Genomic DNA, 17,493 nt, shown 5'->3' with positions numbered 1-17,493 from the left:
TTCTTGGCCCCAAAATATGAGCAGTTTTTTTGGCTCGGAATTCGGAAAGGTCTTAGGTATGATGGCCAGTAATTTGAATAAATTTATATTGTACAAATATTTCTAAATAAAAGCTAAAAATTTTTATTTATTTTCTTTGTTATAAAATTCTATAATTTTTAAACAAATCGAAAAAATGTTTTCAAATTTAGGAAAATAACTTACTCTATTATTTATCATTATAAATTTTCGGAGTTTCCTGATAAGTTTTTATTAATTCGAAGCAATTTTCTTTCAATTTGCAAAAAAAAAAACGATTTTTCTATAAAAAATTTTTTCAAACATCCATAATTCTTACGCAATTCATCGAAATATTTTCAAATTAATACAAAGAACGTATATTGGTATTGTTTAAGTGCTTACTAAAATTCCTTTAATTTGCTTAATTATTCAGGAAGCTCGTCTTATATCCTTTTTTTGCAATTATGGATTAACAGCGATTTATCTTTAAAATCTTTAACTTTAAGTCTCTCGTTATAAAAATCTTACAACTTTTGCGATTTCTCGGAATTTGTATAATAATTTGTTTTCAAAAATTGATAATTCTTAAACAAATCATTCAAACGACTTAAGATCGAGCAAATGAATGCGATTTAGTTTTACTTAAATGCCCTCCAAAATTCACTAAATTTGCTTTAATATTTACAAAGTTGGCCATATATCCTTTTTTTGAAATATTTTAAAAATAACATTTTTTAGTGTAAAATATATAAAACTGAGTTATTTTTAATTATACCAGACAGTTAATTTCCTTCAATCTATACGAATTATTTTTGGTGTATTTTTTTCTATAAAACTTTTTAAAAAAATCATAAAAATATTTTCAAATTCAGCTAAATAATATACTTTATTATTTAAGAAGTAGTTTTCTAATTCGTTTTTATTAATTCCAAGCTATTTTTTTCTTTCAGTTACCAAACAATACTATTTTTCTGTGACAATTTTTTTTCAAACATCAATAATTCTTACAAAATTCATCTAAACATTTTCAAATTAACACAAAGAACGTGTATTGTTATTATTTAAGTGCTTACAAAAATTCTTTTAATTTGCTTAATTATTTGGGAAGCTCGTCTGATATCCTTTTTTTGGAATTATGGGATATCGGCGATTTATCTTTAAAATCGTAAACTTAAGGATACCAGGCAATCATCAATCAGTTCGAATTATTTTTGGTGTACTTGTTTCTTTCAAAACTCTATAATTTTTAATCAAATCGTACAAAAATCTTCAAAGAATTTAATCTATTATTTAAGAAGTCTAGCTAAATCCTTATTCATAGTTTTCTGATTTCATTAATTCTAAGCTATTTTTTTCAATAAGCAAAAAATACTATTTTTCTATGACAATTTTTTTCAATCATCAATAATTCTTACACAATTCATCTAAATCTTTTCAAATTAATACAAAGAACGTATATTGGTGTTATTTAACTGGTTACCAAAATTCACATTATTTGCTTTAATATTTAGGAAGCGCGTCTTATATCCTTTTTTTGGAATTATGGGATATCAGCGATTTATCTTTAGAATCTTAAACTTAATGATACCAGGCAATCATCAATCAGTTCGAATTATTTTTGGTGAATTTTTTTCTTTCAAAACTCTATAATTTTTAATCAAATCGTACAAATATTTTCAGAGAATTTACTGCATTCTTTGAGAAGTTTGGCATATATTCTTTTTTTATTAATTCCAAGCTATTTTTTCTTTCAATTAGCAAAAAATACTATTTTTCTATGACAATTTTTTTTTCAAACATCAATAATTCTTACACAATTCATCTAAATCTTTTCAAATTAATACAAAGAACATATATTGGTGGTATTTAACTGGTTACCAAAATTCACCCTATTTGCTTTATTATTTAGGAAGCTCGCCATATATCCTTTTTTGAAATTTTGGAATAACTGATATTTATATTTAAAATATTAAACTTTCTCTTTACAAAAATCTTTTTGGTGAATTTGTTTCTTTCAAAACTCTATAGTTTTTAAACAAAACGTACAAATATTTTCAAAGAATTTATTGTATTCTTTAGAACTATGGCATATATAATTTTTTCATAGTTTATTGATTAGTTTTTATTAATTCCAAGCTATTTTTTCTTTCAATTAGCAAAAAATACAATTTTTCTATGACAATTTTTTTTTCAAACATCAATAATTCTTACACAATTCATCTAAATCTTTTCAAATTAATACAAAGAACGTATATTGGTTTTATTTAAGTGTTTACTAAAATTCACTTAATTTGCTTCAATATTTCGGAAGCTCGCCATATATCCTTTTTTGATATTTTGGGATATCAGCGATTTATCTTTAAAATCTAAAACTTTCTCTTTACAAAAATCTTAAAACCTTAAAGATTTCTCGGAGTTTTCTGTTAGAACGTATTTAATTTTTTTATTTAACAAAAAGTGGTTTTCATATCTTGATGACTTTCGACTTCATTATAATCAAAGAATTAATACAAAATACTCCAGCACGTACTGAGCAAAATCATATGAAATTGTCAAGAATTTCTGCAACAGACAAAAACAAATAAAATCCTAAATACACAATACAGAACACAGACCATCAATGCACATAAATATAAGAGGGCAGGATGAAAAATACATTTATTTTTAAAGCATTCTAAAAGCATATAAAACAAAACGATTTATCAAAGTCTGAATATTAGGAGGTTATGAACCTCTTTAAAACAAAACGATTTATCAAGGTCTGAATATTTGGATGTTTGCGAAATCTTAGCTCTTTTTTCCTTTATCTTTCTCTGGCGTAAGTCATGTGTCGCTGAAGATTCAAACATTTAAAAAACTTTTCAGTTAACCTCGCTTATTAGAGACACACTCATACACAATTGCACACAAATCTATAATCAACACAATTAAGCTCTTTTTAACCTCATAAAATAACAAATTGTCATTGTATGTCTTAAGTGGATTTACCACAAGTTTACAAAAAAAATTTATATATAAATTGTACACATAGATACACTTATGCTTGTATAATATATTTGGAAAATTCATGACACTGCATTACAACTACTGCAATTGCAGCAAAATCAAATAGACAACAAACAAACAAATACATGTGCATTAGGGTGGTCCATATTTTGATTTTCGGTGCTCCAAAAGGTCTTAAATTGTTCTCCATCATCTAAAAATTAAATGCTAAAAATTTGAGCTAAATCGTTTACAGTTTAGAGTTTGCATATTTCATTTATAAGGACCACCCTAATGTGCATAAATGTATGTTGGGGAGACATAACAAATATTAAAGGGGAGAATATATAGCAGCATAAACATTCTCATTCTCAAATACTCACTCTCGCTCTCTCTAATACTCCTCAAACATACAAACACAGACTTATAAATAAACCGGGCATATGAATGGGAAATGAACCCGGGATGAAAAGTTTGGTACTATTGTTTGTAGTTTTGGTACATTTTACTTTCAACTGGTAGTGATTTTATTTTCTTTTGATATCCATGAACTAAATAATTGCGACTAGTAGTTAGATGACTATATGCATGGACGGACGGACGGACGGACAGACGGACAGACGGACAGACGGACAGACGGACAGACGGACAGACGGACAGACGTACAGACGGACGGTCATCAATAAGTCGACTCAGATAGTGATTCCTAGAGTACTGCTTCACTCTCGATTGCAGCTACTAACCCCAAGTTTTGGTGCAATAATCTTTGAAATAGTCCAACTTTATCAAACATGTTTGGTACAAATTTCTATTTTTACGATTTTGCTTGTCACTGAAATAAACATATTTATTCGAGTGTTTGCTAAGTTGGCATGAGTAAGAGTGCATTATGGCAAAGTATCTAGAAGTGCGTTAGTATAAATTTTATCATAATGTATGTCTGTGTGTGGTTACAATCCCTACCAACACATGTGTTATTACGCATCATAGCAGGCAGACTCAGAGACAAATACAGATATCTTGTTTAAACATTTAGTAACATGATTTTATTTTCTACTTTTTTTTCTTTCTTTTTGGCATAAGAAAATTTAACAAACATTTAGAATTAAACTTTGTTAAAAGGCAAAAAATAGAGGTACTGAAATGTGGACAAATCTACACAAAACGGAAAAAACTCAATAATATTAGTTAAAGATCATGGGTTTAAAAGTGTAAGAGTAAGCTGATATATATGAAATCAAAATAATAAAAATTTGTCATATATTTCAAAAAGTTAAAGAAATCATTTTGTAAAAAAGAATAACGAGAAGAATGATACGTGTTAGAAGCTAAATGTGAATGTAGAATGAGCCACGTTTGAGAAAGAGCAGCGATTGCAGCTAAAATATACTATAGAAGGAGAGAAAATTGAAGCTGAAATATACTAAAGAAAGAGACAACATTGAAGCTAAGATATGACTAAAGAAAGAGCCACAGTTGAAGCTTGAATTTTTGTAAAGCAAAAGCCAACATTGAAACTCAAATATGACTAGAGAAAGAGCCACGATTGAAGCTTAAATATTAAATAAAGCAAGAGCCAAGATTGAAGCTAAGAAAGAGCCCCGATTGAAGCTTAAATATGAACACAGAAAGAGCCATTATTGAGGTTAAAATATGACTAAAGAAAGAACCAAGATTGAATCTAGAAAATTACTAATGAAAGAGCCAAGTTTGAAACTAAAATATGACTAAAGAAAGAGCCACAATTGAAGCTAAAATATGACTAAAGAAAGAGCCACTATTGAAGCTAAAATATGACTAAAGAAAGAGCCACAATTGAAGCTAAAACATGACTAAAGAAAGAACCACGATTGAGGCTAAAATACGACTAAAAAATAGCCAGGATTGGAGTTAAAATATGGCTAAAGAAAGATCCACTATTGAAGTTAAAACACGACTAAAGAAAGGACCACTATTGAAGTTAAAATATGACTAAAGAAAGAACCACGATTGAAGCTTAAAAACGACTAAAAAAATAGCCAGGATTGAATGTAGAAAATGACTAAAGAAAGAGCCAAGATTGACGCTAAAATATGACTAAAGAAAGAGCCAAGATTGAATCTAGAAAATTACTAAAGAAAGAGCCAAGTTTGAAACTAAAATATGACTAAAGAAAGAGCCACAATTGAAGCTAAAATATGACTAAAGACAGAGCCACGATTGAATCTAAAATATGACTAAAGAAAGAGCCACGATTGAAGCTAAAATACGACTAAAAAATAGCCAGGATTGAATGTAGAAAATGACTAAAGAAAGAGCCAAGATTGATGCTAAAATATGACTAAAGAAAGAGCCAAGATTGAATCTAGAAAATGACTAAATAAAGACCCAAGTTTGGAACTAAAATATCACTAAAGAAAGAGCCACGATTGAAGCTAAAATATGATTAAAGAAAGAGCCACGATTGAAGCTAAAATATGACTAAAGAAGGAGCCACGATTGCGGCTCAGATATGACTAAAAAAAGAGCCACGATTGTAGCTAAAATATGACTTAAACAAGAGCCACGATTGAAGTTAAAATCTGACTAAAAGAAGAGCCAAGTTTGAAACTAAAATATGACTAAAGAAAGAGCCACAATTGAAGTTAAAATATGACTAAAGAAAGAGCCACGATTGAAGCTAAAATATGACTAAAGAAAGAGCTACTATTGGAGCTTCAACTTTTGTAAAGCAAGAGCCAAGATTGAAGCTATGGAAGCCACTATTGAAGCTGAAATAAGACTAAAGAAAAAGAAACGATTGAAGCTGAAATATGACTAAAGAAAGAGCCACGATTGAAGCTGAAATATGACTAAAGAAAGAGCCACGAGTGAAGCTGAAATATGACTAAAGAAAGAGCCACGATTTCATGTGAAATATTACTAAAGAAAGAGCCACGATAGAAGCTAAAATACGAGTAAAGAAAGATCCAATATTGAATCTAAAATATGACCAAGCAAACAGCTACGATTCCAGTTTAAACTTTTGTAAAGCAAGAGCTGAGATTGAAGCAGAGAAGAGCCACGAATGAAGACTACACTATTCTAAAGAAACAGTCACTCTTACTTGTAAAATATACATTGAAGCTAAAATATGATTAAAGAAAGATCCACATGTGGCGATTAAACTTTTCTAATGAAAGAGTCACGATTGAAGCCTAAACTTTTCTAAAGAAAGAGCCACTATTGATGCTCTACATCTATAAAAGTTATAACTCATACATATCGACATTTTTCCTGTCATACAGTGCCCAGTATTTACACCCATAAAAAGCTTAATTGAGTTTAACTGAAACTTTAAAGGTAGAAGATAGAAAGTTCTACGATTGAATCTAAACTTAGACTTTGGAAGAGCCTTCATCTGAGGATAGTGTTTACCTAAGACTGAAACTAGTATTGACCTATGACTGAAGCTGAACTGAGACAGCTTACTCGAGACTTTAAAAAGACATACGACAGCTTACTCGAGACTTTAAAAAGACATACGACTGTAACTAAACTTATATTAATAAATGTGATTCCGATTGAAGCTAAGTAAAACTAAAAAATACCTATGATCGAAGCTAATTTATTTCTTTTAAAATGCCTTCGACTTAGGATTGAAGCCAAATTAGCAGTAAGATAGACTAAGACCGATTGACTAGAGAAATGGATACGTTTGAAACTTATCTAAGACTATAGGAGAGGTATAGAAGCAAAGTCTGCTATTTTATTTGTGAATTTATCGAAACTGCACGTAACCGTAACTATTAAGTCGACCTACACCTGTAGTTTCAAAACAAAATACTCTTAATATCTTCCACATTATGATTACAAGATTAAATTTAAAAAAAAAAAATAACTTTACCACTGCAATTGTTGCTCAAGCAATAAAACACAAGTTAGCAATAAAATACAGTTCCTTTTTTTCCATCCCAATTTTAACAGCAACAAATTGCTGCTACACATTGTAGACAATTTATTACAGCGCGAAGTTTGAAAATTTATAATAAACTCTCAAGTGAGACAACACGACATTTGTATAGAATTTTGTAACATACCAGGGGTAATTGATTTGTAAAAGGGATCCTTTTCTTTGCCAGCAGTTTTCGTGTAATAAACAATTTTGTAATTTAAGTAAATTGTATTTATATCGCGTGTTAAATAAATTTGTCAACAACTTTTTTTTCCTTATTGCAGCCAAATAGCTCTTGTTGCTTTGTGTTCGCAGTTAAAATCCCTTTTTTATACTCGTTACGCTGAACACATAATCGCGTGTTTTAACACTTTATTATATTTTAAAAAGTTATAATTTGATTTTTAAACTTTTAGGTAACAAATTTTGGTACAAGTTTTCTTCTTTTTTTTTTTGTTTTGTTTCACAAAACGGAAATGAGTTTTAACTTGTTGTTTTGCACAAAATAAGTATTTGCTTTTACATCCTGGCCATGTGTTTAGCATTAATTTTGTTGAAATAATTTCATAAAAAAAAATAACAAAAGTATTATAATGTTTTTTGTTATAAATGACTGATTTTGTTAAACAAAATTTTGATTTTAGTTTATTCATAATCTAACAATTGTTACACTTATTTCCGGTTTCTTTAGTTTTCCTCTTGCCAAACCTTTACCAAAAACCTTCATATTCAATTAACAACCCAAATGTTAGCTTTTTTTTCTTTCTCTCAGTCATCAGGAAACTCCATAGCAAAACTCTAAAAAACCCAAAACTTTAAACGTCAATGCAACAGAATAAATATGGAGAATGGCGAATGGCGAAAAAAGCAACACAATTTACGACAAAAAGTCGAAAAGCCATAAAACCATGAAATTGCTCACGAGCCACACACACCATTTTATACTTTTTTCTTTTCGTTATAAACAACAACAATAATAAACAATTCTACAGCAACTACAAAATAAAAAAAGAAATGCTTTATAAACATGAGTTCACATTTGAAAAACGAAAAAAAAAATATAAAAATTTTTAAAAGTTATTTCTTCCCGCCACATAGACACACACAAAAGGCACAAAACGTTCTTCAGACCACGACAGCGCCATCTGCACGTCTAGATGTTGTCAGTCGTGCATTTCGAAAAACACTGAAATGGACAAACATGAAACAGACAAGGGGCCAATAGCATGCAAACGATCTAAGGGACAGCAACTCAAAACCTAAAGACTAATTAACTGAACACAGATATCAAGCACCAGAGAATATCAGACTGATTCATCAAGCTAAAATCGTCAGGCTTTATAACCTGCATAATCAATTCCAATCGAGAACTCTGTGTTCTATCTCAAAACTCCCACTGCTTGACATCACTCCCTCTAAAATCCCAAGGTTGGTCGTCTCTAACAAAAGCTTTTGTTTGGTTCTCCCTACACACACAATTCAAGTAACAGACTGATTTGTTTCGTAGTTCGTTGACTGACTGACAGACAGTCACTTTTTACCACTATAAAAAGGGGCTTTGTTGCTGTTGTTATTTGCTTTTGAAAGAGTTGTGTTACTCTGCTGCACATTTCCGCTTGAAATTTCTATTTTAACAAGCTGGTTTGAAAACAAAAACCAACGCAAAAAAGGAACAACATAAACACATTGTTGGAAAGACTTTATTGTAACAGCAAATTGCGTTAAAGGATTCGTGAATAATTTTTCTAACAAATAGAAAATAAAACTTCAAATAAAAAATGAAACAGGACTTAAACAAAAACAGAACTAGAACAGAACTAGAACAGAACTAGAACAGAACTAGAACAGAACTAGAACAGAACTAGAACAGAACTAGAACAGAACTAGAACAGAACTAGAACAGAACTAGAACAGAACTAGAACAGAACTAGAACAGAACTAGAACAGAACTAGAACAGAACTAGAACAGAACTAGAACAGAACTAGAACAGAACTAGAACAGAACTAGAACAGAACTAGAACAGAACTAGAACAGAACAGAACTAGAACAGAACTAGAACAGAACTAGAACAGAACTAGAACAGAACTAGAACAGAACTAGAACAGAACTAGAACAGAACTAGAACAGAACTAGAACAGAACTAGAACAGAACTAGAACAGAACTAGAACAGAACTAGAACAGAACTAGAACAGAACTAGAACAGAACTAGAACAGAACTAGAACAGAACTAGAACAGAACTAGAACAGAACTAGAACAGAACTAGAACAGAACTAGAACAGAACTAGAACAGAACTAGAACAGAACTAGAACAGAACTAGAACAGAACTAGAACAGAACTAGAACAGAACTAGAACAGAACTAGAACAGAACTAGAACAGAACTAGAACAGAACTAGAACAGAACTAGAACAGAACAGAACTAGAACAGAACTAGAACAGAACTAGAACAGAACTAGAACAGAACTAGAACAGAACTAGAACAGAACTAGAACAGAACTAGAACAGAACTAGAACAGAACTAGAACAGAACTAGAACAGAACTAGAACAGAACTAGAACAGAACTAGAACAGAACTAGAACAGAACTAGAACAGAACTAGAACAGAACTAGAACAGAACTAGAACAGAACTAGAACAGAACTAGAACAGAACTAGAACAGAACTAGAACAGAACTAGAACAGAACAGAACTAGAACAGAACTAGAACAGAACTAGAACAGAACTAGAACAGAACTAGAACAGAACTAGAACAGAACTAGAACAGAACTAGAACAGAACTAGAACAGAACTAGAACAGAACTAGAACAGAACTAGAACAGAACTAGAACAGAACTAGAACAGAACTAGAACAGAACTAGAACAGAACTAGAACAGAACTAGAACAGAACTAGAACAGAACTAGAACAGAACTAGAACAGAACTAGAACAGAACTAGAACAGAACTAGAACAGAACTAGAACAGAACTAGAACAGAACAGAACTAGAACAGAACTAGAACAGAACTAGAACAGAACTAGAACAGAACTAGAACAGAACTAGAACAGAACTAGAACAGAACTAGAACAGAACTAGAACAGAACTAGAACAGAACTAGAACAGAACTAGAACAGAACTAGAACAGAACTAGAACAGAACTAGAACAGAACTAGAACAGAACTAGAACAGAACAGAACTAGAATAAAACTACAAGAGAACTCGGGCTGAATTGAAATTGCAGAAGAACTCAAATTTTAGTAAAGTAACGAATGAAAATTATATGTTTTGGTGTATATTTTTATAGGCCTAAGGCAATTCTAATAAAAATTCAAGAATTTAAATGTCTTCTTGCTATCTTTGGAACTTACTTACCTTTTTAATTGTTTTTACTGCCAATAATTTTTATTAATGTGCCGTGAAATATTTAATATTTAGCACAAACATATTTTTTATCCTTTCCTCCAACCCATTTCCTCACTATCTCCTTGTATACTCTTGTATAAGTATTTTGCGGACATTAAATATTTCTTACACTTTAGCAGCCATTATGAATGGGTAATTATTATTGGGGATAAAGTTTACTAAATCGAATAAATACCATTTAATGTGTATATGTATAAATGTAAGGCTGTGTAGCCAGTGAATTCTTTTGAGCAGCCCGCAAACAACACATTCAAAGTGTTGGTTTATAAATGTTCCTGTAGTTTGGCTTGAAGGTGATTTTAATTACATGAAATTAATTTGGATTAATGTATGACATATGAAAATAGCTTTAGCATCAAATAAATTATTATGCCACATTTGCAGACACTCATACAGTAACGAAAACATAGTCTTTAAGGCAACAGGACCAATGTAGATGTTTAAGTGAAAAAATAATGGAAAAAAAACCTTTAAACATGACAGAGATAAATTGATAAAACTGAAATGCTACACATGTGAATATGGTGGATAGAATATTTAGGCAAATATGGTTTCAAAATTGTTCTATTGGTCTTAAATATAGTCTGACTGTTCATAAATTTATGGCTTAAGGGTGAAACGTTTCCAAAATGTTAATAATTTAGTTTTTTTTAGCTAAATTAAGGCTTTTATTAAAAAATTTAAATTATCAATATTAATTTTATTTATTTTCTTTTTATTTTAGGTATTAAGGATCCAAATCTGGAAAGACACTCAAACAAAGGTTTGTCTATTTCTTTCTATATTTATAACTTTGGTTTAATTTTGGCAAATATCTTTACAATCCTTTTAATAATACCCTAAATAATATAAATATTTTATGCCAGAAAAGTGAAGAAGATTTTTAAATATAGTAGTTAAAGCAGCAATACCATAAAATACAAAGAATATTTAGTTTTATTAAAAAAATTGTATAATGAAATTTTAATATGAAACTCGTAAATTTATTAAAAAGCCACTTAAACCACTTTTAACACAGAAAACAACACAAACTTCCACACTCACACACACACAAGCCACTTTTATTTATATTTAAAAGGATACAAAGGATACAACACACACACAAGTCAAGTTGTTGATTTTTGATGTTGTGTTATTGTGGCAACAACATCCATAAAATGTAAGGCACATCTAGAAGGCATATTAGACAACCAAACCAAAGGAAACAAACAAAAAATGAGTGTGTAAAATACTAAAAAACAAAATTAGAAAAGCAAATATCAGCCATAAAGGAGTAAACAAAAAAAAATTATTACACAAAAACCTTTAAACATACACTCATATTTTTGTACATATGTATATGGAAAATAGGATGTAGCAACACTTAAAAATACATGCCACATACTACCACTGCTACAAAAACAAATAGTAGTTAAAGAGTTGATGTGTGTTAAATGAATATTGGGCAGAGGTGGGAAAGCCTTTATAACTCTGGAATCTAAAATTTTAGTTCTGCTCTGGAACTGTTCTGTTATAGAGTACATTCTTGTGTTCGCTCTAGTGTATTGAAAAACAAAAACGATTCAAAGATGCGCCTTCATACTAAACCACACCCCCATTCTTCGAACTCTCATCCTGTGGAACTGATATTCGGTTTTACTTCGCCAAATGTGCAGCTGAAACATGACGATTGCTTACCGAAGTTTATGGTGAATGCGCTTCATCGGTTTCAAAGTGCGACAGATGGTTTGTGCAGTGGTGGTTTTGGCACGGAAGACAAATATTGGCCAGACCAGCCAAAAACTTTGAAGGCCAATAACTGGAGGCATTACTCCATGAATATTGTTGTCAAACTTAATAAGAGCTTGCAAAATCATTGGGCGCTACTCAATCAGCAGTTGATACAAAGCAGCAGGGAAATTGGGTACCAAACGAATTGAAGCTGAGATACCTTGAAAGACGTTTTTGTATGTCTGGAATGCAGCTTGGATGCTATAAAAGAAAATCATTTTAGCACTGAATCATTACAATGAAAAATGTATCATTTATGATTACCCGAAGCGTAAGAGATCGTATATGAAAACCGGCCAGACAGCCGAATCGACACCAAAGCCAAATATCCATGGCGATAAAGTAATTCTCTGTATTTGGAGGAAGCAAAAACGTCTTATCTGTTAAGAGCTGCTGAAATCTGACAAGACAATTGCAGGGAACCTAAACTGAACTCGAAAACCAACCAGGGTATGCGACCTAACATGAAACCTTAATATTCCATCATGACAACACTCGGCCACATGTTGCAATACCTGTTAAAAAGTATTTAGAATAAAGTGGTTGGGAAGTTTTGCCTCATCCGCTTTATAGTATAGAGTTTGGCCCGCCCCACTACTATTTGTTTATAGCGATGCAGAACGCTCTCTCTAAGATTCGTGTCACTTCAGAACAGTGTATCCGAAATTGGATTGATTCATATTTAGCCTCAAAAGGTGTACAGTTCTTTTGGCGCGAAATCCATATGTTGCCAGATAGAAAAAGTTTATAGCTAACAATGGCCAATACTTTGAATAAGTTTATATTATACAAATTTTTCAATATAAAAGCTACAAATTAATTTTGTTTTATGTATTCTCCCATCGTTGTTGCCAGCGGGATAGTAGCGCATAGTGCATCACAGATAGCTCGTTAGCTGTTATATCTCATGGTACAATTCCAGCATCGAGGGATATTGAACAATATTCAAAGCATACCCTTAGGTAAATTCTTCTGAAGAGAGAAGAGTTTTTTTTTTTGCTGGGAAGGATGCCTGCTGCCTTCTTACAAGCATGTTGCATGTGAGTTTTAAAGTCCAAGCGATCACCTAGCATCACACAGTGGTTTAGAAACTTTTTTTTTTGGAAATAATACGGTATCTTGGGAACTATTGGAGATATTATTACATAAATCACATGGTTTGAGCTGAGAAGCTTTCGAATAGATTTACGTTTGTTCTTAGCGCTAATGGGGGCCAGTGCGTAGCCCCTCAGTTCTTGTATCAATTATAGTCTGTCATACTCTCCGTACAAGTATGTGTCTCAGTTCCTGACTCTATTCTAGTCTCTGTACTTTTCTGTGATCTAGCCCTAGTTTTGGTCAGTATTCTAGACCCTGGGCTAGTTTCTGTTCTAGTCTCTGTTTTAGTCTCAGTTCTAGTATCAATTCTAGTCTCTGTTCTACTCGACGAACTAGTATCTGTTCTTGTCTCTGTTGTAGTTTCAGCTCTAGTTTCTTTTATATTCTCTGTTTTGGTCTCAGTTCTCGTATCAATTATAGTTTCTGATCTACTCTCCATAATAGTATCTGTTCTTTTCCCTGTCGTAGCCTCTGTTCTAGTGTCAGTTTTCGTCACCGTTCTAGTCTCTTTTCTAGAGTCCGTTTTAGTCTCTATTCGAGTCCCTGTTCTAGTCTATGCTATAATTTCTATTCTAGTCTCGGTTAGATTCTATGTTAGAGTCTATGTTTTTGTCTCTTTTCTTTTTTTTTTGACAGATGTCAATAAGTTGTTTAAGATTTGCCATGGTTGGTCCTTCCAGCTGCTAAATATTATAACTCTTTATGCATAAGACAACCAAATAACCAAATAAAAACAAAATTAAAAATACAAAAACCAAATAAACGAACTATAAATTGTTCAAACCCTGTAAAATTACGCAAAAAAAACCTCTTTTTTAAGATTGGGAGTGGAAGAAAGAATGAAAACCATGGTATAAATATATTTATTTTTTAATAAAACCTCTTTGGTTAAGACCATTCTCTTGTATTCAACAACCTCTACAAGTGTTCATAATTTCGGTTTTCGGTTTTGTTTCACTCATACTTACTTTCTTTTAGCTGTCTCTCTCTCTGTGAACATTTATTGAAGCATTTAAAATGCAATCAAGCTACAAAATTAATTAAATTTCATTTTCATCTGCCTTTAAAAAAGCAAAAAAAAAAAATTTAAGATAACAACACAAAACCAAAATGTGTATGTAAGCTGGTAAATGTAATAAGAAATATTGTAAGCAGACTTTTATCCATTCACCCCTTTTTCACAAGATGTGTGATATGTTGTGAGGTACTTTAAGTTAAAAAAGAAACATAATTTGAAAATTTTCTATATTAAATTAATACGTGTAACGTGTTAAATTAAATAGTTACATTTACGCCAAAATATATACAACATGTAAATGCGTGATGAAAGTGTGTTTGTATGTAAATGAAATGTTTAACATTTCATAAACATCACCCTTTAAATATTTTGTTAATCCCTGTCTTTACTTTGTAACGTGTAGTCTATGATGGATAACCCAGTGATTTGTTTGCGATTGTTTGTCTCCTTTTGGAGTCAGTTTTCTTATAGAAAATTGTGTCCTTTTGGAGTCAGTTTTCTTATAGAAAATTGTCTCCTTTTGGAGTCAGTTTTCTTATAGAAAATTGTCTCCATTTGGAGTCAGTTTTCTTATAGAAAATTGTCTCCATTTGGAGTCAGTTTTCTTATAGAAAATTGTCTCCATTTGGAGTCAGTTTTCTTATAGAAAATTGTCTCCATTTGGAGTCAGTTTTCTTATAGAAAATTGTCTCCATTTGGAGTCAGTTTTCTTATAGAAAATTGTCTCCATTTGGAGTCAGTTTTCTGATAGAAAATTGTCTCCATTTGGAGTCAGTTTTCTTATAGAAAATTGTCTCCATTTGGAGTCAGTTTTCTTATAGAAAATTGTCTCCATTTGGAGTCAGTTTTCTTATAGAAAATTGTCTCCATTTGGAGTCAGTTTTCTTATAGAAAATTGTCTCCATTTGGAGTCAGTTTTCTGATAGAAAATTGTCTCCATTTGGAGTCAGTTTTCTTATAGAAAATTGTCTCCATTTGGAGTCAGTTTTCTTATAGAAAATTGTCTCCATTTGGAGTCAGTTTTCTTATAGAAAATTGTCTCCATTTGGAGTCAGTTTTCTTATAGAAAATTGTCTCCATTTGGAGTCAGTTTTCTTACAGAAAATTGTCTCCATTTGGAGTCAGTTTTCTTATAGAAAATTGTCTCCATTTGGAGTCAGTTTTCTTATAGAAAATTGTCTCCATTTGGAGTCAGTTTTCTTATAGAAAATTGTCTCCATTTGGAGTCAGTTTTCTTATAGAAAATTGTCTCCATTTGGAGTCAGTTTTCTTATAGAAAATTGTCTCCATTTGGAGTCAGTTTTCTTATAGAAAATTGTCTCCATTTGGAGTCAGTTTTCTTATAGAAAATTGTCTCCATTTGGAGTCAGTTTTCTTATAGAAAATTGTCTCCATTTGGAGTCAGTTTTCTTATAGAAAATTGTCTCCATTTGGAGTCAGTTTTCTTATAGAAAATTGTCTCCATTTGGAGTCAGTTTTCTTATAGAAAATTGTCTCCATTTGGAGTCAGTTTTCTTATAGAAAATTGTCTCCATTTGGAGTCAGTTTTCTTATAGAAAATTGTCTCCATTTGGAGTCAGTTTTCTTATAGAAAATTGTCTCCATTTGGAGTCAGTTTTCTTATAGAAAATTGTCTCCATTTGGAGTCAGTTTTCTTATAGAAAATTGTCTCCATTTGGAGTCAGTTTTCTTATAGAAAATTGTCTCCATTTGGAGTCAGGTTTCTTATAGAAAATTGTCTCCATTTGGAGTCAGGTATCTTATAGAAAATTGTCTCCATTTGGAGTCAGGTATCTTATAGAAAATTGTCTCCTTTTGAAGTCAGTTTTCTTATGGAGAATTGTCTCCTTTTGGAGCCAGTTTTCTTATAAAAAATTGTCTCCTTCAGGAGTCAGTTTTCTTATAGAAAATTGTCTCCTTCAGGAGTCAGTTTTCTTATAGAAAATTGTCTCCTTTTTGTAGTCAGTTTTCTTATAGAAAATTGTCTTCTTTTGGAGTCAGTTTTCTTATAGAAAATTGTCTCCTTTTGGAGTCAGTTTTCTTATAGAAAATTATCTCCTTTTGTAGTCAGTTTTCTTATAGAAAATTGTCTCCTTTTGGAGTCAGTTTTCTTATAGAAAATTGTCTCCTTTTGGAGTCAGTTTTCTTATAGAAAATTGTCTCCTTTTGGAGTCAGTTTTCTTATTAGTTTTCCATTCGCACCACTTAGGTTTTTGCCAACTGAGTTAGGTCTATAAGTGAAGAGTTTCCGACTATTTTTCTAGAGTTTTTCTATTGTTTCTCGTGATTATAAGCTCTTCGGCCTACTAATACCTTTATCGCTGAATTGAACCCTAAACCTTTCATTGGGTTTCTTTGCTGTTTAAACACCTTGTTAAAGGATAACATTCTTCTCAACGAATGTATATGTTCCTTAACTAGCTGCCTAAGTAGAGCAGCCAGCATACAACAAGTTGAAATAATTTTCTGCTTCTTTATTTTTTTAATTTTTATATGCCAACATTAGGGATTCTATGTTTTTTTTTTTGTTCTGTTGCCTCTCATCGTTTACATTTTATTTATTAAAACATTATTTTCCTCATGAAATCCTGAATCCTGAAAGAACAACAATAACAAAAACAAAGAGTTATAAAATTATCTTAAACTTGTAGCAAGTCCTGATCCAGTGTTTGTGTGTGAGTATCCTTTTTACTTTATAGCCCAGTTGTTTGGCATTTAAGAGCTATTCTTTACTCCTTTGGCATTCATGCTTTTGGGGTATGGTTAGTTGATTGTATATGTTTTCATGGTACTTAAGTAAGATTTTAATTTGACAGTTGGTAGCTGGATTTAAAAGACAAAAAAAAGAAAAAAATGTATAAAAATTAAACGCTACAGAAGATGAAGTGTAGAAAATTTACAATGTTATTAAAACATTCAGCAAATAATAAGTTTCACTTTCATTTAGTAAGATGTAAATATTAAGTATACTTGAGATTTACGAAATTATTTCATTAGAACTGTTACATCATCAAAGATATTATTAAAAAAATGTTAAAATGGCAAAGCTGTTTTACCTTGGTTCCTTGGTCTTTAACTAGAAATAGAGAACAACATATGGGAATTCAAGAAACAAATTCTATTTATCTACATAGCAATTCCTTTTCCATGATTCCTTTCCCTCCAATAATCACACAATAAAAACTAAGTCAATCGAGAGTATTATTGTCTTGCCAAAAATATCCTTAAAACTACATGCTCAAGTATGAAGTTCTAAGAAGCAATACTTGAAAATATGAAGTGGTAAACAGTATATAGCAGAAGACAAAA

At 31.2% G+C, this 17,493-nt stretch overlaps 1 protein-coding gene across 1 annotated transcript in view; it reads left to right on the top strand.

The window, feature by feature from the left end:
• LOC135955897 (ecdysone-induced protein 74EF) overlaps positions 1-17,493 on the top strand; it is a 474,814-nt gene that overhangs the window by 83,143 nt on the left and 374,178 nt on the right. The window contains exon 2 of the mRNA XM_065506301.1: positions 11,023-11,061. Coding sequence (XP_065362373.1) covers positions 11,023-11,061 — 39 coding nt within the window. The remainder of the gene's footprint in view (positions 1-11,022; positions 11,062-17,493) is intronic.

Source organism: Calliphora vicina, chromosome 3 (assembly GCF_958450345.1).
Source record: "Calliphora vicina chromosome 3, idCalVici1.1, whole genome shotgun sequence".
Classification (NCBI taxonomy): Eukaryota; Metazoa; Arthropoda; class Insecta; order Diptera; family Calliphoridae; genus Calliphora; species Calliphora vicina.
Note: the sequence above shows the minus strand (reverse complement) of the source record. Positions and strands in the feature narration are given on the sequence as shown.